This window comes from Lampris incognitus, chromosome 16, assembly GCF_029633865.1.
Source record: "Lampris incognitus isolate fLamInc1 chromosome 16, fLamInc1.hap2, whole genome shotgun sequence".
Lineage (NCBI taxonomy): Eukaryota > Metazoa > Chordata > Actinopteri > Lampriformes > Lampridae > Lampris > Lampris incognitus.
Window position 1 is genome coordinate 15172684 of NC_079226.1, and position 20156 is coordinate 15192839.

At 42.5% G+C, this 20156-nt stretch overlaps 2 protein-coding genes across 3 annotated transcripts in view; both read left to right on the top strand.

The window, feature by feature from the left end:
• The first annotated feature begins 4080 nt into the window (after nt 1-4080).
• On the top strand, nt 4081-12980 carry cln8 (CLN8 transmembrane ER and ERGIC protein). Its single transcript, XM_056296077.1, has 3 exons — nt 4081-4163; nt 8762-9386; nt 10024-12980. Exons 2-3 carry the CDS (start codon nt 8853-8855, stop codon nt 10348-10350), a joined length of 861 nt encoding a protein of 286 aa, XP_056152052.1. The 5' UTR covers nt 4081-4163; nt 8762-8852; the 3' UTR covers nt 10351-12980.
• A 649-nt stretch (nt 12981-13629) lies between these two features.
• Nucleotides 13630-20156, top strand: part of arhgef10 (Rho guanine nucleotide exchange factor (GEF) 10) — a 117745-nt gene continuing 111218 nt past the window's right edge. For both annotated transcript variants that reach the window (XM_056295277.1, XM_056295278.1), the window contains exon 1: nt 13630-13765. The gene's annotated coding sequence lies outside the window, so the exon portion shown is untranslated. The remainder of the gene's footprint in view (nt 13766-20156) is intronic.

Here is a 20156-nt window from a genome sequence, read left to right on the forward strand (position 1 = left end):
ATGACAGGTGTCGTGTCATGGTTATGATGGTGTCATGTCAGTCACCCCTTCAAATAAAGTGTTACCCTGCCCTGCGCCGATATCAGGATATCAGATGAGCGGGGAAGTTCAGAAAATTTGCGGTTGGATCATTTTTCAAGCTTCATACATGGGACAGTACCGTCACTCACAAACCGTCATTTACATAAAGCTCTACTGACATAGTGAAGAGCAATTTGTCTCTACTTACACATCCCTTTGCATCCACATTAAACCAAGATATTCCAATGGATTTTTAAAAATGTGCATGATTATTTACCAAGATAGACAGTTATGGGCTCGTATCCCCGCACCGGTAGTCGTGTTCCATGTTACACTGCCTCAGTTCGCAAAGCATTCTGGGACTTGTCTTCTACCACTCCGTTTGGAGTCTGCATCTGAAAACGCTCCGTTTGGAGGGCTAGAGCCCGGGTTTTCAAAGTGACGGCCGCCAGGAGGCGCTAGTGGGTCCGGTCCGGGAGAGGAAAATGAAAAATGCAGTTAAAAAAAACTAATAATACAAATTAAATTAAATATGTCAAAAAATAATAAGAATAATGAGAAAAAATACTAAAAGAAGGAACTGTTGATGAATCTTGTAAAGCACAAATGACAATGAATGTTTGGTTAATAAAAGAGAGAATATTGAATATAATACAACTGAGAAATTGTTTGAAATTTAAATTAAATTAATATTGCATTCATAAAAATAAGGAAATATTAAGAGGCTGTATGTTTGATTTTTGATATTTGCCAGTGTAATTTAAATTTTTTAAGCCATGTCGCAATAGGGGGGCCCCAGCCAGAGGCTACGGCTATTAAGGGGTCCTTGGCATGGAAAAGTTTGGGAACCCCTGGGCTAGAGGACCACTGCCCCTCGATCCCCAAAGGACACGGGACAACCTACCATTCACGACCGCGCGCAAATCAGAGGGTTAGGGCCAAGTAGTAGGGCCAAAGGGGGGAAATTTGGAATTGGGCTATTGTATTAAACAGGGGCCGAGCTCACAAGGAATCTGACCCCGGTACACAGCAGCTTCTAGCACTTGTATACATCACTCACTCACTCACTCACTCACTCACTCTCTCACTCTCTCTCTCTCTCTCTCTCTCTCTCTCTCTCTCTCTCTCACACTCTCTCTCTCTCTCTCTCTCTCTCTCTCTCTCTCGCTCTCAAATGAAACAAAACAAACAAAAGATAAAACAAGAAATAAATGGAACAACAACAGGACATTGGAGGCAAGCATGTATACACAACAGGCATGTTGCTACTATACAGAGTTGTGTTATGGTTGAATCATCAACAACCTATATGCCCATACCATATTACTATATTGCCCATACACTATAACATATACCACACCACAACCACCATGCCTATATACAGTGCTATGTACTTACATTATACTACAATATTATCTTATGTACCAGAAGTATACACGATATATTCACCTACCATCCACCTCACAGCCGAGCGGTTAGTGATGTCGCCTTGTGATGCAGTACACCCGTATCGAATCCCGCGCCGGGCAAGAAAAAAACCGGTTACATTGGTGGCAACGGTGGGATCCGGAAGTGTGCAGATCCTCCAAAGGTCTCTTCGGAGCGCGGGAATAACAAGCGCGGGCGCGCGCTTCCGGGGAGGGTGACGACTGTAAACTAGTAATAAGACTCGTTAGCCCCTAGCTAAGGGGTCTGACTCTTTAGCCGAGCGGTTAGTGATGTCGCCTTGTGGCGCAGTACACCCCGTATCGAATCCCGCACCGGGCAAGAAAATAATCGGATACATCTGTAAGCAGTATACAGCAGTTGTACATTTGTATTGCACGAACATTTGTATTGCGCATCTGATTTGGTTGGACTTGATTGTCGTTTAGTTAAACTCGCGGGACGAAACTAAGTGAAACGAAATCCCTCATAAAACCCATATCCCTGCCGATTTGCTATGCTTTAACCCCTTTATCCCGCAGTAAACCGAAGATAATAAGAAACGGACAACAGCATGAAAAGCCGAGATCGCGATTAGCTCGCAGCGTGAGGTGTGAGCGCGCTCACGCGAAGGGGAGCCGGAAAATCCTGGAAGAGGTGCACGGGGCAACTTGGCTGTGACGAAGGCTGGAAGGGACGTGTGACGACAGACAGGCGTTTGTTTCAGGCAGCCGCCAGTCTTCGTCTGGAGAGCGAGACCAATCACCAGTCTTTTCAATGTTATAGCAGCCCAATAATAATGCTCGAAATCTGGGAGGCCTTGACCCTCTTGCGACCTGTGTCTTTGAAAAAGGTCTTCGTGTATTCCAGGGTTCTTGCCTCCCCATGTGTAGGATGATATCAGTGTCTAAACAATGGAAATTGGGCTTTGAAAGAAAAAAATAGGTGAACGCTGAAAAGTTTTCCATTTCCATTAATTTTCATTAGATGACTCAGTGAAGAAAATAGACATGGATATGAGGAAGCACGCCACACTGAAAACATGTTAGGAGTGAGAGTAATTGGTAACGCTTTACATTAATTGCATGTTTTAAGTGTTAGTTAATAGGTAACAATGCTCTTATAAGTGCTTATGAAATGCTTATTAACATTATTATGTGTTAATAAGACTATGTAAATGTTAATAGTGTCAAAACACTTTTGGCCACTAGATGGCACTTGCTAAAGATGCAAAACCTACTTTTTCCACACTCGTCTTCCATTCTGCATAAAACTGCACGTCGTATCGAAGGACCCTCATGATTAAAAGAATTTTCATAGTTCACAAAATGCAAAAGTTATGACTTATAGGGCCTTATTAGCTATTAACTAACTAACGCTTCTTATAGTCAAACCCCACACCAGGCACTTGGTCATGAACAGAATCACTACATCAGTCATCTATTCCACACAAAAAATACATAGAGCAGAACATCTAAATATAAAAAAACATTATGACAAAAATTGATTTAAATTGAAATAAAAACAATAATATGATAATACATTTAACAGATTTCCCAGTATAATACACTGATTGCAATGCATGACCTATTTTATATTAGCCTAGTAGCGTCTTGGTCTAGGCTACTAAATAAACAAACTAATTGTTCCAAATGGTGTTCTTAATAATAACAATAGTAATTACAATAATAATAACAACAATAATAATAATAACCAATCTTATATAGCGCTTTTCTAACACTCAAAGTCGCTTCACAATAAACCGGATCAAACAAGACAACAGGTAAACATAACACAGACATACAAGGGCCGATGGGGGGGGGGGGCGCTACGAGAGGGAGGAGCGTCAGCCACACAGACGACGTCAGCAGTACTCTCCCACTTACTCCCGTAGCCTGTTCCTCCCCCGAGGTAACCAGGAGGCAGTGGCACTATTTAACCCATATTGTGGAATAGCAGCAGTTTGAGGACATGAACTCTTTCTCTCTTTCGCACACACACACACACACACACACACAAACACACACACACACCTCTTCTTTTTGACCAAAAAAGAGAAGTTTTGGTGGGTTAAACAAAAGCTACGGATACCGCATAAGAAAATATTCGTAGTTGAAACCTCAACACTAAAACACATCCACTGACTAAATCACGATCGCAAAGAGAGAGAGAGAGAGAGTTAGAGTTGTGTTACATGTTTTGCCAATATGTACACAAACGTATGCCATGCCAATAAAGCAAACATTGAATCGAATAGAGCGAGTGAGAGAGAGAGAGAGAGACAGACACACACACACACACTTAATGCGCAGCCCAGTGAAGGATTTATGTTTTGAAACTATCAAAGTGCTCGGGAAATGTTACAGTCTTGTTATCAGTTAATCTAATAAATTGTCAGATCATTTACGTGGCTAATTTTTGCGCTACGTTGAGGGTTTCGTTTATGAATGAACAATTTACCAACGACTACTAAAAAAAATAATAATTGGGTGAATCGGCCTGTGTTTCCGTAGTAACACGATCACAGGTTGTTAGAGCGCGGCCGCCTGAAAGCGTCGAGACATTGGCCAATAGTATATGAGAAGGGAACAAAGAGGCATGACTTCCTGTTTCCTGTTTAGTCACATGACCAAATTGAAGTCGTGTGATGTGAAAGGAGTGAACGGTGCAGAAGATCGTGTCAACATGGTCGAGGTGTTAAGAGACAACTGGTTTCGGTAAGTGGTCGTTCTGGTGCGCTAAACTACTTTGTCTTTTGTCACCTTAAGCCGTCCACTCTTCGTTGTTGTCCTGTGCTCTTGTTTGACAAATTGGGATCGTAACGCTGAAACGCAAGTCATTCTTGACAAAAGTCTTGGAACATTGTGTACTGTTTGATTAACACAAGTTAAATCAGATAAGACGGCTACTAATTTAACCAGTTGTTGTTTAAATTGTTATTAGTTTTCAGTCAGACGTGATAGAGCAAAATAATGAGGGGGGTGGCCGTGTCATAGTCATTAAAGATAATTTAGCATACATAAGAACTAATCCTTCAGGTGGACATGAATGCAGTTGTTGATGTGCACAGAACACAAGACTCAATCAAAATAATTGATTTTTATAATCCATGTCATACAGCAGTATTTGAGGAAATGGAAGAGGAAATTCAAGAGAAGTTTGGTACAGGGATCTCGGTGCACACAGTAGTTTATGGGGAAGTGGTCATACTGATAATAATGGTACAGTGATTAAAGAAATGATTGGCATAAGGAATCTTGTATGTATGAACAATGGTAGAGGAACAAGATTAGATATGAACAGGAATAAGATGTCATGTATTGATTTAACATCTATGTGAATGGAAAATATGCGACGATAACATAGGTAGTGACCATTTTTCCATTATATGTAATATAAATACTGATAAATGCACCCAAAAAAAAGTGTTCCTATGTATAGATGGTGCTTCCAAAAGGCTCAATGGGTCAAATTTAAAGAATGCTGCAGGGAATTAGCTAACAACATTAAAATGACTGGTAATGTGGATGAATGCACTAGTGAAGTTACATTTAAATACTATATGATCACTGAAGCCGCCTCGGAAAGTATATCTGAAACTCTGATAACAGGGAATAAGAGAATTGTGCCATGGTGGAATTATAAGTGTAGCTTGGTTATTACAGAAAGAAATAGTCCTCTCATAAAACTCAAATAACCTGAAATTGGACAATTTGATAATATAAAAGAGAGTGATAGCTCACAAAATAATCAAACAGCTAAAATGAATACCCAAAGACAGTTTTGTTCTTCTGATGGAAGAGAGAGCAATATGGGTCATGTATGGTATGTGTTGTAAAAGATGAGTGGGAGAAGGATAACTAACAAAATACCAGTACTTGCAGATGGGGACAATCTAGCAATAACAGATATGGAAAAAGCCAACCTTCTTGGAAGAGTATTTGCCAGTGTTCACGATGGAAATCACCTTACTGACATACATAAATCAAATCAATTTTATTTGTTTCGCCCAATATCACAAATTACAAATTTGCCTCAGTGGGCTTATCAACAACACAACATCCTGTCCTTAGACCTTCTCATCGGATAAGGAACAACTCTAGATTTTTTTCTGCAATAAGGTTGATGAGATCTTAAACAAAATTAGTTCTTCAACTCCATCTACTGCAGATCATGGGTATAAAAGGAAAGAAGTCCTAAAAGACTTGCTATAATTATAGTAATGAAACTGAAAATACCATTAAGATGAAGGAAGTGATGGCTATAATTTTCTTTGAGAAAGCTTATGACTTGATGTGGAGAGAAGGTCTTATAATTAAAATGAACAAACTAGGCTTAGATGGAAGGTTATATAACTGGATTGTGGATTTTTTTTTATCAAGTATAACATTTCAAGTTAAAGTAGGATCAGAAATCTCAGAAAGTTTTAACATAAATGGGATACCTCAAGGTAGCATCATCAGTCCACTTCTATTTAATATCATGATTAATGATATTTTTCAAAATACAGGAACAGGTGTACAATCATCATTGTATACAGATGACAGAGCCAAGGGGGAAAAATATCCTACATGTGTTGAAATGTATAGAGAAGGCAATAGTCAGTGTAGAGAGATGGTCTTATGATTGGGGACTCAAAATTTAAGTAGCAAAATCGGGCTATATGCTGCTCACTAAAAAGAAAATAGGTAATGGGAAGGGGTTATCACTATATAAGCAAGCCCATGGAAAGAGTTAAAAGTATTTCAATGTCTTGGTTTATGGATTGATGAAAAAGATACATGAAATAATCATATTGAATTTTTGAGACTAAATGTGAACAGGTGCTCAATTTAATGAGGTGTGTAGTCGAATTTGAATGGGAAGCTGACAAAGAAGCACTATTACACATATATAGGGCTTTGAGAGCCACACTGGATTGTGGTTGCATGGTGTATGAAGCAGCAGCAAAAATTCAATTAAAAAAGCTAGACAGGATACGATACAGAGTATTGTATTTTATTATATTGTGTTGTATTGTGTTGTATTGTATTGTGTTGTATTGTATTGGACCCTGGCTGAACTACACGGGACTCGGAGGAGGTCTGGCCCCTAGACGTGCGGTACGCAGGCCCACCAGTGTGTGGATATTCCCTGATGCCCACAAACCAGCCCCCAGCTAAGGGTTAACTCGTGCCACTGTCTAGTGGATACCCCGGGAGAGGAATAGGCTACGGGAGTAAATCCCTACAGAAAATCAACGTCCCAGTGTTGTTGTTTTTTTGTTTACTTGCCCATTTCAATCTGTTTAAGTCGGAGAGTACTGCTGGCATCGTGTGTGGCTGCCGGTTCTCCCTTGCGTAGCCCCCCTTCCCATCCACCCCTGTATGTTTGTGCTATGGTTATCTGTTGTCTTGCTTCACCCCGTTTATTGTGAAGCGACTTTGAGTGTTAGAAAAACGCTATATAAGATTGGTTTATTATGTCTCCCTGCCTGCCGCCCAATGACTGCTGGAATAGGCTCCAGCATCTCCGCGACCCTGAGAGCAGCATAAGTGGTTCAGATAATGGATGGATTATTATTATTATTAAGACAGTCTAGGAGCAGTCAAAACTATGCCCGTTAATGCATTGCTCATTGAATCCAGTGAGCTGCCATTGCATTTTAGGAGAACCAAGTTATCACTAATATATTGGATAAGAATTTAGGGAGGAAGAAATGGAAGTTTAGCTTCAACTGTTCTGCAGAACTGTTGGGTGTAGATTGGTTTATTATGTCTCCCCGCCTGCCGCCCAATGACTGCTGGAATAGGCTCCAGCATCCCCGCGACCCTGAGAGCAGGATAAGCGGTTCAGATAATGGATGGATTATTATTATTATTATTAAGACAGTCTAGGAGCAGTCAAAACTATGCCCATTATGCATTGCTCGTTGAATCCAGTGAGCTGCCATTGCATTTTAGGAGAACCAAGTTATCAGTAACATATTGGATAAGAATTTAGGGAGGAAGAAACGGAAGTTTAGCTTCAACTGTTCTGCAGAACTGTTGGGTGTACACCACTTTTTCTGGTAAAGGCTTTGTATGGGACATTAACAAGAAAGACAAAGAGTACTATACAACACAGTTCAGTAGTTATTATTAGCAGCATTCCCCCACGGATATTTCCACAACCCAAAGTAAATCTTCAAATATTAGAAAAGAGGAGAGAGTGGACAGAGGAATATTAACATTGGGTACTTGGTTCAAGAACATCTGAAGAAGAGCTACTATAATTATCTAAATGGTTTTACAGATGGACCAAAACACTCAAATAATGAGCACATATAGGAGTGGGTATTTACATTCCAGAATTCAATCAAGGAATTGTTAAGAGAATTTCAAACAGGGTATCGGTATACACAGCAGAACTGACAGCAATCATCAATCAGTCTTCAGCGGGTAGAGGAGATTAAACCAATTAAAGTAGTGATATGTTCAGATTCTGCTGCTGCAATGCAAAGTATAAAATCAGGACAAACGGTTCGAGAGTATATATTAATTGACATTTATACGATTTTATTAAATCTACAGCAACTAGGAATAGATGTTAATTTCTGTTGGATACCAGCACATGTATGGAATAGAGGGGAATGAGGTTGCAGATAAGCTTGCTAAAAGTGCATTAAGCAAAAATGGTAATGATATTTCAGAAATGTGTTTCAGGAGATCAGAAGCAAAATCAGGAATTCATCACTGAATAATGAAATCGTGGCAGGAACTCTGGAATAATGACACAAAGAGTAGTGATTCAAATAATTCAAAACATAATTCAGAAGTGTCTGAGTGAGAAGTAACAGGTAAATGTAAGAATGAAGATGTTATTTTCTCTACTTAGGACATACAGGACTAAATGCTACTTTATACACAATAAAAAAAGACTGTCGGGTAAGTGTTAGCCTTGTAACTGCAAGGAAACAGTTGAATATGTGGTGATAGGTTGTAGGAAAGAAAAAGACTGAAGGGCAGCGTGGTAGATATGGGAAGGGAGCAGAGCATTAAAGGTCTGTTGGACACAGGGGACAAACAATTACAGGTGCAAAGGGCTTTAATTTAAACACTTAAACCAAACAGGTTTACTATACAGAATATAACTCCTTTATAAAGTCATGATGTTACGCACTGGTACAGCAGGTGGCAGCATGCACCTTTAACGCTGGTTTGCAGTCTACCAGTGAAGCCAGATAGACATAAAGAGAATATTTTTATTTGAGTTTGCATGTATGTATGTATTAGATGATGTTCTGCCCTGAGTTTCTTCTGAGTTTTTAAACCTTCCGCTGTCACTCCTCCCTCAGCTGACCCCTGGACCATGCATGCGACCAGCATTGCTCCCCATCATATCTGAGGCTGAGGTACCCAGACCTCCACAATCCTCCTTCAAGCAGAATGGCTTCCGAGCAGGATTTCCCCAGCCAGCCGAGCATGGATTACTTCTCATGGGGTTTTCGCTTCCAGTTGATGGGCCTGGGCTTTGCCTTCTACACTGTGATATTCCTCCTCTCCCACCTCCTGTCAGTGGTCCTCTCCCATACTTATCGTTCCCTGCTGGCCAAGGAGAAGGTGTTTTGGAACCTCGCAGCCACCCGGGCTGTCTTTGGCATTCAGAGTACAGTAGCAGGTCTCCGAGCGCTGACCCTGGATTCAGCGCTGTCCCGAGACAAGGTGAGGGGTCAAGAGGACTGGTCGTGGTTTAATATCCTCACAGCCACTGGATTCTTCCTGTTTGAGAACGTTGCGCTCCATGCCTCCAGCATAGTGTTCAGGTCATTTGACCTGCCCTTGGCGACGCACCATTTCTTCGCCCTGTCAGGATATGCGGGAGCAGTGGTGTGGGATTCCCTGGGCCACTACCTGCCAATGGTAACTCTGTTGCTGGAGATGAGCACGCCTTTCACTTGTATATCGTGGATGTTACTGAAGGTAGGCCCCATGAGATGTCGGCTTTTGTTTTCTTTCTAATCCATTAAACTTTTTATACACACTGTATTGTCATCACTTCACGGCAGTTCAGTGGCACAACACTTGCAAAACATTTCCTGCTTTCTACTCAAACACATATTTGACCATCTACTAAGGTTGTGTGTGGTATCACCGTACAGATGTTTTACCAAAGGTACTCCAACTGTACTCCTGTTTGATGCTGACTGACCATTTCCTTTTCACTCTTATGTATTTCTACTTGTGTAGACCTTATCCGAGGCGCAGAGGGGTTTCAATTCTTCTTCATTGTTGGCAGATCACATTACCTTGTGAACCTTGTGATTTTCACTTGTTTGGTTAAGCATTTAGAAAAAAGAAGCTCCAGGAAAAGACATGCAACTTGCTAAATTCAAATGTAACCTTTCACCCATAAAAATTTTACTTCAGATGCACATCACTGAAGTAAAAAAACACGTCGGCTAAGTGAAATGATTTCATGGTATGACAATGAGCCTGTGTAGTGTGGCTAAACATTAAACACAACATACTAAAACAAGTAGCTACTTCTGACATCGCTCAGTAAAATCAATCAAATCCTGACCCAGCCGTAACCACTGTCACTCTCCTTTCCTTGCAGGCCGGCTTGGCTTCAACCCTGTTTTGGAGAGCCAACCAGTGGATGATGATTCACATGTTCCATTGTCGCATGGTGCTCACTTACTACATGTGGTGGGTGAGTTGGAGCCACTGGAGCGAGATCAGTACCCACGTGGCCCTGCCTCAACGCATTCTCTTCTTCACGGGCTTGGCCCTCCTCACAGTTCTTATCAACCCGATCTGGACGCACAAGAAGACCATGCAGCTCCTAAACCCCGTGGACTGGAACTTTGGCAACAAACCCGCACCCCTCAACGGTCCCACAGCAGACCGAACCAAGGATCCTGTCAAATCCCACGCGAGCTGAAGGGTCCCTGGGACATTGGGTCATGGACGGTTGTATGTTTGCTGCTTTTGGCTGGAAGTGCTGTGTGACTTGCATAGAAACTTTCTAATCCCTTTTTCTTGAACTAGGGTTTGTGAAATGATTTTAGAAAGGCTTTTTAAGATGTACAAGCTTTACTTTTTTTTTTAGTTTTGTAGACATTGTTTTGTTGTTTTCTTCATATTGATATCGATAAGGGCCTTCCCTAAAAATGACCTTCGTTACAGTTTTTTATTTTTAAATGGGGTCCAAAAAGGAGAGTCGTGACAAAGACACCAAAGGTTGTCTTCCAGTGTCTTCCATCTTCAGAACATTTGTTTTAGGTCTTTATTCTGAGGGTTCTGTTTGGTTGGTTTTTAACAGGGAGGGGGGTTGTTTGGGGCAGTGGAACGGGTTGATGTCTGGTTTACAAATCTCCTCAGGTCATGTTACTATGAAATATGCACCTCGCAGTTGCATGCTGTACCCTCGCTCCATAATGAGAAAAATCCAGAAAAATGGCGAGACAGCAGTTGCTTTAGAAGCTGTTTTGAAACATAAATCCACAAATCCACCTCTCTGAGGGGAAAGAAACGGTTTGTGAAACTAAATTACTTGAACATCTTTGCTCAAGTCCAAAGTTACTTAAATGCAATTAAAACATATGTAGAGCCTTATGTAACAGAACGGATTGTTTATCCACAGTGAAACCTTGGCATTTCTCTGAAGGATTAAGTGACCTTTCTTCTAAGACAGTGGTCCCCAAACTTTTAAGCCAATGCACCCCCTTCTGTTTCCCGACCGGGTTGATGCACCCCCATACCCCACACCTTCAAAAACAAAACAAAAACAAAAAAAAACACAAAAAAAGCAACATGGCCTAATTATAGCCGCATTAAAGGGCTCAAGTTTAATCATGCACAAATAATCAGAACACACGTAACAAAATACTCAAGAGATAGCAACAATGCTCTCACATCCTGATGAAACTGAAACGACACTGCAACAAAGTTTCAATAAATTGCAGCAGTTACATACAAAAGTTACACACAAGTTTTTTTAAAGAGCAAAAAGGATGGGTGAGAGCGAGGACACACACGTACAGACTCAGAGGCAGATAGGCCCATCATTAGAGAGGATGGGGGAAAATGCTGTCATATTTTCAGCCGCATTACCGAAAAATTGCAAGTTTAAATTACAATTAACCATATATAACATAGCGGTTACAGAAATTAGAACACCAGCAATTGGAATTGAATGGCAATAAAGTTACACACGATCCACCACATAAAGAACAAGGAGCATGACACACACATAGGCTAAGAAACGGATAACGTGAAGGATCCATTTTATTACTGTTACACCACCATTACATTTTTCCTTTCACGCACCCTCTAGAGGCAGCTTGAGCACCCCGAAGGGTCCGCGAACCACACTTTGGGAATCCCTCTTCTAAGAGAAGTCGTTGGTATATGATGTGTTGGGGAATACTGAGGAAGACAGATGGAATTTATCATACACTGGTCCATTTGGCCTCTTACAGCAAATAACATGGGTCTCTTTGACACAGGCCAGACAGCACGAAAATAGAGTAAAATTCTAATTGGTGACAGATAAAGAGAAAGCATACATGCAGAGTTGTATTCCAGTTTCTGCAGGCTAATAACTGGTAATACTAATCCTGTCATGGAGGCACTTCTTTGAATCTGTGTGCTGAGGTTCCCTCTACAAAGGCGCTGTTCTCCACAGTGGAGGTTCTGTGTCAAGGCCAAATTGCAGTTGAAAAAAAAATGACCAGACAAACTTCAATTAATTTTTTTTTATTGTTACCTTTGATTCATAAGGCAAAAAAAAAAATATCCCAACAGAAAAAAAAATTACTCCTATTGAATTCTCCAAATTATATAACAGGTAACGTTTTGAGGCTTTTGTCATCAAATGCCTCATCAGAATGAGCGGGGGGTTCATACAAAGCTCTCGTTGAGAAGGGACATTTGGCTGTGTGGGTTGGCTTTGTCCATTGTATCGGGTTTGATGGATGAGGTGGTTTTGTATTTTGTTTGGTTATGGTAGTACTTACACTTTGAGGTGTTCTGAAGGAGGGCACCACAATTTTTGGAAGTGCATTCTGTGGTTAACACTGTTGGTTAATTTGATCTCACACATGTAAATAATGTGTATCCTTTTAGCATTATTGCATCTCCAGCTCATGTTTAATTTTGAAAGGCTGTAAGTTTTATTCTGTATCTAAGACTTTTTTACTATCAGTGTTCAAAGGTGTCAGACATATGCGTCTTGTAGGCACCATGCAGCACCTTACATTTTGGGCCACTGATGGTGTTGTGAGGACATTTGTGACAAGAGATTATTGGTTACGGTGGGAAAACAAGAATTTTCAATGAAATTGTATTCTGAAAGTATGTAAGGATTTACCTCTGTGCTCTTTCAATTACAGCACAACTGCTCCTAATAATAGAAGGAAAGGCGTTGAGATAGAAACGTGTTATAATTTCCTAACCTGATTAGCGTTTTCATAAAGTCTGCATTCTTAACCATATAGAATATTCCATGTTGGTGTTGACAAATGCATTAATTTGAGTCAATTCTGACGTAATAAAACGCTTTTCTCCACATTTACGTAACCACTGTCTTGCAGTTGCTGTCAATTGTTTACCGATGCTGAATTTTGCAATCCATGAAATCTGTGCAGTAGACTCTCACGCCGATAGGTGGCAGAAGAGGATAGACTGGCTTCTCAACGTTGTCAATTTAACGGTGCAGGGGGGGGTCTAGCTTTTTTTCCTAACAAATTTCTTCTCGGTTTGTTTTTATTTTGGGGGGGGGGTTAAGCATACAGGTGTTGTACCACAGTGGCCAGTTCATTGATCATAGAACAGAATGATGCTGAAACTGGGGATCACATATTTTAGACTAGTTTATGTACGTTTTAGCCTGGTTTATGTTTGTTTTTATTAACAAATAGCGAATTATTTAGAACAGTGATGAAACTACAAATTACCGTGTAATAAAATGTAAGTAAAATTAATTCACTGGCCTTTCCCAAACTTTCCAACATCACCGGGACCGGGCGGCTGACATGCCGCCTCAGAAAGTCACATGGGCAGATTGGAACGCATCCTTCAAGAGACTGTGGGGATGTGATTGACGGCCTCACCAACCAATCAAATTATCCCTCCCGAAATCCCGTCCAATCACCGGCTCCGGGAGGAAGGGCCTTTTATGGCTGGAGTCAACTTGCATCGGGCTGAGTGGAAGGAAGGACGGCGAGAGAAAACTGGATGCGGTTTAAAGTGGGAGAAATCACCCGCGCGTCAGGAAACGCTTTAGTGCACAGTTTGCGCGGTAGGGCTGCGAGAAAGGATACGCAAACTAGTGTGGGGGCAAGAAGTATAACATGGTGAGTTGAAAACATTTCCTTTCTGACGGAGTTAAACGTTCACGTCTCTGAAAGTTTTTGCCATTTGCCACTTCAGGTGAGTGGTGACTTATCTTTTGGCGTTGCGGTCATGGAAAAGTGGCGTTTTTCTCCTTGCGGGCACGGTGGATTGTGGCCGTCATGTCTATAACGTGGCAAGGCGCATTTGCCAAGTTGCCGACGCAGTCAAGTCTTAACACTGTCCTTAACAGAACCGAGGATGAGGCTTTTCTTCTTCTTCTCTCTCTCGTAATACTTTTGTCTAAATGAATGCGTCTCTTCTCTCAAACCGCGAGCCTGGCCATCATAACATCTCTCCATAGTCAACCATCCGTCTTATTTTAATGTCATACCTCTTCTACCACGACACAGATATCCTCAGCTCCCCCCAGTTGTGGTCTTATCGACTAAGCCAGCTCAGGGGACTGCTATTTTGCTGGATCTGGACTGAAGATTTCTGACAAACCCCCCCCCCCCTTTAATCTTAGTCAAGGATGCAAGGTGCACGATATCCTTCCAACACGCGCAAGAGGGAAAGGGGGCCTTTCAAGTCCACGACCGCGGCTGCTGAGCGGGACCCCGTGTGGACAAAGTAAAGACAAACCGCACGAATTCCTTTGTACATTTCCCCTCTCGTGAGATGGTTTGATAGGTGAGGAAGCGCGTCTGATCCTCTGAAACCCTCCTACAAATTCACTTAGTCATGCATGGCATTCCTCACCAGAGGCACTGCCCAGCGCCGGCCAGCCTGAACGTTGGCGTTAGAGCTCCGACCACCGGTTGAAGACTAATTTATCGAAATGGGATTGTTAAAGAGTTGCTCTCAAAGCCCGGCAGATCCAGAAAGTGCTCGCAGGAATCTGAAAATGAAGGCTTGTGGGGGGGCTCGACTGCCTGAAAAGTTGGGTTCCGACCCTTTGATCTTCTCTTGTATTGTCTGGCGCCATGCATGCAGTTCATTCAGCGTCAGCGCGCGCACACACACACACACACACACACACACCAGAGGGCTGCAAGATTGTGAGGTTCACACACACGCACGCACGCACGCACACACACACACACACACACCAGAGGGCTGCAAGATTGTGAGGTTCACACACGCACGCACGCACACACACACACACACACACACACACCAGAGGGCTGCAAGATTGTGAGGCACACACACACACACACACACAATAGCTGGTTGGCTTTCCAAAAAGCAAAGACGCTTAATTCCCACCCACCGTATTAACAGTGAGAGAAGGTACTCTGGCGAATTCGGCTTCATTTTCTCTCCCAAGCTTAAATTTACTGCAGTTTTCTACTGGGAGCACTCAGGTGAGTCATGTAGGCACACGTCCTGCCAGTGCAGTACCTCCTCCTGCTGCCTCCACCGCCTTGATGTTCTCAGACACCACCGGGCCGGCGCGGTTGCCTGTGAATGACAATTGGTGCCGGTGTCGCGTGTGTTGCATGTTTGTGTGTGATGCTGATGGCGAGCACTGCCCCCGTCTCAGCATCTCTTCAGCCCTTCTGTTATCAACGCGGCTGAGCGGAGGGTTGTTATTGTTATTGTCCCTGAACATGGATCCATCCAAGTGGGAGATGCCAGGAACCGCTAATCTCTCAAGTGGGTGCGATGAAGCTGTTATTCTGCTCTGCCAGATAACAATTTGTGGGGATGCCTTCCACTCTGACAGATGTGGTGTGAGTGCTTGGTTGTTCACTCGAGGAGCACACTGTTAATTTTTTTGGGGGGAAGATGATGTAACAATGGATTTACTGTCCGGCCACCATCCCAGTTAGGATCAACAGAGACAAGACATGGATTAGCAACATAGCTTTTCAACGGCTTAATAAGGATCAGCAAAGGCCTCCTGCAAGTGCACAGGAAAAGAAAAAAAAAGTTCACCTATTATGCACTGGTTCCACAGCTGGAAACGTGTTCGATAGCTTCATTGTGTGATGGATTTTCATTTTTTTGGCAAGGATGTGGTTTTTTCATATCCCTCATTCTGGGCATTTGGCATCATGCTCAGTCAAGCTTTACACATGGACTACAAGGCACAGAGACATGAGAGTATGGGAATAACATTCCCATTATAAGCCACTGGTGGAGGAATTTCCCCCTCTGTCTGATGTGACTGTCTTTTACCCTGACAATGAATGGCATTCAGTTGGCCTGTGGTCATTTATAGTAATCTGATGTTGGAGGGCAACACTGAAGCAGTTGCGCCATTGATATTGAAATGCCTCCGCAGCTAATAGCCGCATAATACAAGAGCTCTATAGAGCTGCCAGTCTTTTCCACTACCCTCCATACTAAATATTCTTCTTCTGACAACATGTTCATCTCTCAGAGCCTTGGTCTGTAGCAAACTGGGTGGGCGGGGACCTTCTTTAGGAGTGACAAGCCTGACTGTGGCTGCCTCTGCTTTTAATTGGACGGTAGGTTTTGGAAGGCCACAACTCCAGTCTGTCATTTTGTACCGTGGCTGCTGTGCTCAAAAGCCCCAAGATTGGAAGGGTGCTTTGTCTGCTTAGAAGAGAGTGCGCTGGCTGCCTCTCTGAAAAGTGAGTCTGGTTTCCAGGTCCGAGAAAACATAAAAGATAGATGTTCTAGCTGTGGCATTGAAAGTGTCATAATGGTCAGCAGGATGGAGCTTTAATTGGTCTAAAATGGTACCAATACCTAAAGGGCAGCATTACAGGCCTGTATTTTTTTTAATGCAGGCTGGTGTGATTGTATTAGAACATTTCACAAGTGTGTGTGTATATATATATATATATATATATATATATATATATATATATATGTCCAGGCTGACCACATTTAATGTAGAAGAACTCATGCAATTCATTCCCATGGCCGACTGCAAAGATGCAATCTATGCTGATGCTCAGCCTCTCCCATGTTCATTAATTTGCAGATCTGGCTATTAATGAATATACTGCAATCAAGGGCATTGATTTTTGAAGTGTGTTCTCCACGCCCATGTTAATTACAAGTAGTAGCTGATGTGAAATACCGCAATACTCCTACTGAGTGTATTGATTGTTTGGGTGTATGTCTAGTACAGCTCATGACGACACATATGATTTTGCTCAGCTTTGAATTACAACAACATCAAGCTTCACACACACTCCTAGTTTGATAAGCTTAGGTCCTTCTGCCCATTTCCCTTTTCAGTCTAATCAGTAGTTATTAAACGAGTAGACTTGTGTAAGTAAGCTGCAGAACATTCTGTAGATTCACAACTAAAAACCTGTGTACGCACAAAGAAAGAAATATGCATATGCTTTCTTTTCTTCAGATTTATTAAGCCGTGCGTACGTATGGTTCTGTTTTTATATGGGAATTCCTGGCGTTGTGTAAATTGTACACATGTGCACAAGCCTGATTTCCACTCCCACCGTAATACATAAATGGATGTAGACACTCCCTTAATCACTGATTAGCATATAAAGAATGCTGTTTGCGCCACAAATTATCAGGCACGGCAATGAAAAGAACCACAACGAGAAGAAGTAGCACAATTAAGTTGGAAGTAAGTTTGGGGAAAAAACTGTTTTATTTGGAGCAGGATAAGTGGTTCGGATAATGGATGGATGGTCTCACTTCTGGGATCACAAACAGAAACAAAAATATAGAATGGTGTAGATATATAGAAAGTAACAGAGCAACAACTCAATAAGTTCCAAGCAAAGGACCCTGGCAGAAGTAAAAATAAAATTCCGTTGCCTACCAACACGGGGATCGCCAGTTCGAATCCTCGTGTTACTTCCGGCTTGGTCGGGCGTCCCTACAGACACAATTGGCTGTGTCTGCTGGTGGGAAGCCAGATGTGGGTATGTGTCCTGGTCACTGCACCAGCACCTCCTCTTGTTGGTCAGGGCGCCTGTTCGGAGGGGAGGGGGAACTGGGGGGAATAGTGTGATCCTCCCACGCGCTACGTCCCCCTGGGGAAACTCCTCACTGTCAGGTGAAAAGAAGCGGCTGGCGACTCCACATGTATCGGAGAAGACGTGGTAGTCTGCAGCCCTCCCCGGATTGGCAGAGGGGGTGGAGCAGCGACCGGGACGGCTCGGAAGAGTGGAGTAATTGGCCAAGTACAATTGGGGAGAAAAATGGGGAACCCCCCCCCCCCAAAGAAAAAAAAGTTAAAATAAAATAAACTTCCTTCGACTGTGACATCTCAGAAATATAATCAATTGGTTTGTAGCGCTCACATCTAAATCAACTTTACACGGGGTCACAACGAAGGATAAAATAAAAAGAATATCAACAGCTAACTGAAATGTTGACTCTGACTTAATGTACTTAAAAGAATGATAAAATTAATCACACAAAAGTAATCAATGTTACCTTAATAAATGTGCCATCGAGTGGCATTTTACAAATCTGTGTAAATGCACACACACACACACACACACACACACACACACACACACACAATCAGTGCAGCTGGTTATCAACCTAACCAACGTTTTATGAGAAGATTTTGTGTCTCGACTTCTATTTCATCTCCACCTCGTCACATCAGCTCGCTCTAGAAAATGTGTGTACACATGCGTGAGGTGCGCACACACAGCACGTTCTGTTTTTATATACAAGTTTTTGTGCGTATGCATAGTTCATGCATGTGGCCCCAGGGTCTGCGTGTTGGTGAAGATTGCTTATGTTGTTTGGTCCAGTTGGTTAGAGTATGATATTCATAATGCTAAGGTTGAGGGTTTTAGCCCCATTATGGCCACATTCATTTTGTGCAATGGCCAGCAGAGTCAAATTGCTAATGCATTATCTACTGCGTTAAGATGAAAAAGACACAATATAGCCCAAAATATGATTGATACATATCAGCAGACTGACGAGGTCTGTTCTGAACAAGACTGAGTTACCATGCTGTCATTTCCCTTTTTGAACTCCCATGCCATGCTAATCATACTGAGACCTTTTGATAGGTAGAAAATGTTTGTTTTTGATTTTTTTTTTTTAAAGATTGGCAATGTTGATAGTTTTGTGCAGACAAACAGAATAGCTGGTCTTTTTAGTATGCTGCAGGGTGCAGGCCTATCCTTCCCTGACCCCACCACAAGTAAATTACTTTGCCAAGCCGGCCCATCCATTCTTTGAAGGCCTTTGGCTATGCGGAGTTCAATGGAGACCTTATCACTGTAACACTGGCCGAGGGAGACGTTTTGGACCTGCTGCTAGGATGACAAAACAGCCAGCCAAGTAGCTCTAGCCCCAGAGGCAGACTGTCACTTGGTCTGGTCTCACCATCTCACCCTCTTCCCTTCCTCCCTTCTCCTCTGAGCTTTTGTTTATGGTTCTCTGAGTCCATGTGTGGAATGCCACTTGTCATTAAGAGGGCTCCACAATACTTTTGGCGTTGTGCTGAACGTCTGACCTCCCCCCCTTACCAAACAAGGATTCCCATCACCAAGTAGCTGTCAGCAACACACCAGCAATTCAGAGTAACTCCAGATTTGTGACTCAAGTCTGTGTACCACAAGAGAGGTGTTTGTTCTGACATATTCAGCTGTCATCACATTGACCACAGTCGTATTTTCACTACGTGCATAAGAGTGATTTATTGTAATCACCGTGGATAGCATAGTATTCTTATTGTCATCATGTTTACTACCCTTGCGTGGACATTGTTAACAAAGCTTGTTGTGAATACACAGGTGAGCAGATTGGTTTCAGTACACCGGCATGCCAGATGACTGGTTTCCTATCTGAGCGGCGTGCCAGATGACTGGTGTCCTGTCTGAGCAGCGGCGCGTCACCTCTCCGCCGTTTAATGACACGTTCAACTAGTCTGTCATCAAACATGGGGTTGATTTTACACTTCTGCCATCTTCCACTTAAGTCATCAATCACCGTTCCCAGATAAGACTATGATACCCTCTATTTTGAGGGTAACAACTGTGCAGATTGGGAGACAGTTTTGGGGTAAATCTGTTGTTTCTAGAAGAGTTTAATCACTTTGAGTCAGCTGTTTGCCTTGAGAAGCGGACCTCGCTGTTTTGTTGCCCCTACAAGGCTGCAATGTAGACGGCTTGCCGACAGACGAGTCAGGTGTTGGAAATGTAGGGAGGGCCGCCCTCTCTGAGACGGGCCAGGTGGTTCCTGTGGAGCACACTGCGGGCCACAGGCCATGCAAGATGTCATTAGAAGGAGGGTGCATCAAGTTTCCCCCAGAGGCAAGTAAATAGAGCGGAGAACTGGAGTAATTATAGGAGAGAGGTAACGAAGGAATCTGCAAACTGGTTTCAAAGCCGTCGTGAGAAAAGCAGTCCGTCTCAACGAAAGGCTTTGACAAATTTGACAAGGCAATCAAATGTCAAGCTAGTTCCTCCAGATCAGGAGTTTGCCAAA

What these genes read in the sequence shown, in the direction of transcription:
- cln8 (XM_056296077.1), top strand. Translation starts at nt 8,853, where the DNA reads ATGGCTTCCGAGCAGGATTTCCCCAGCCAGCCGAGCATGGATTACTTC. An exon ending in TATCGTGGATGTTACTGAAG is followed by an intron (nt 9,387 to 10,023) that starts GTAGGCCCCATG and finishes CTTTCCTTGCAG; the next exon opens with GCCGGCTTGGCTTCAACCCT.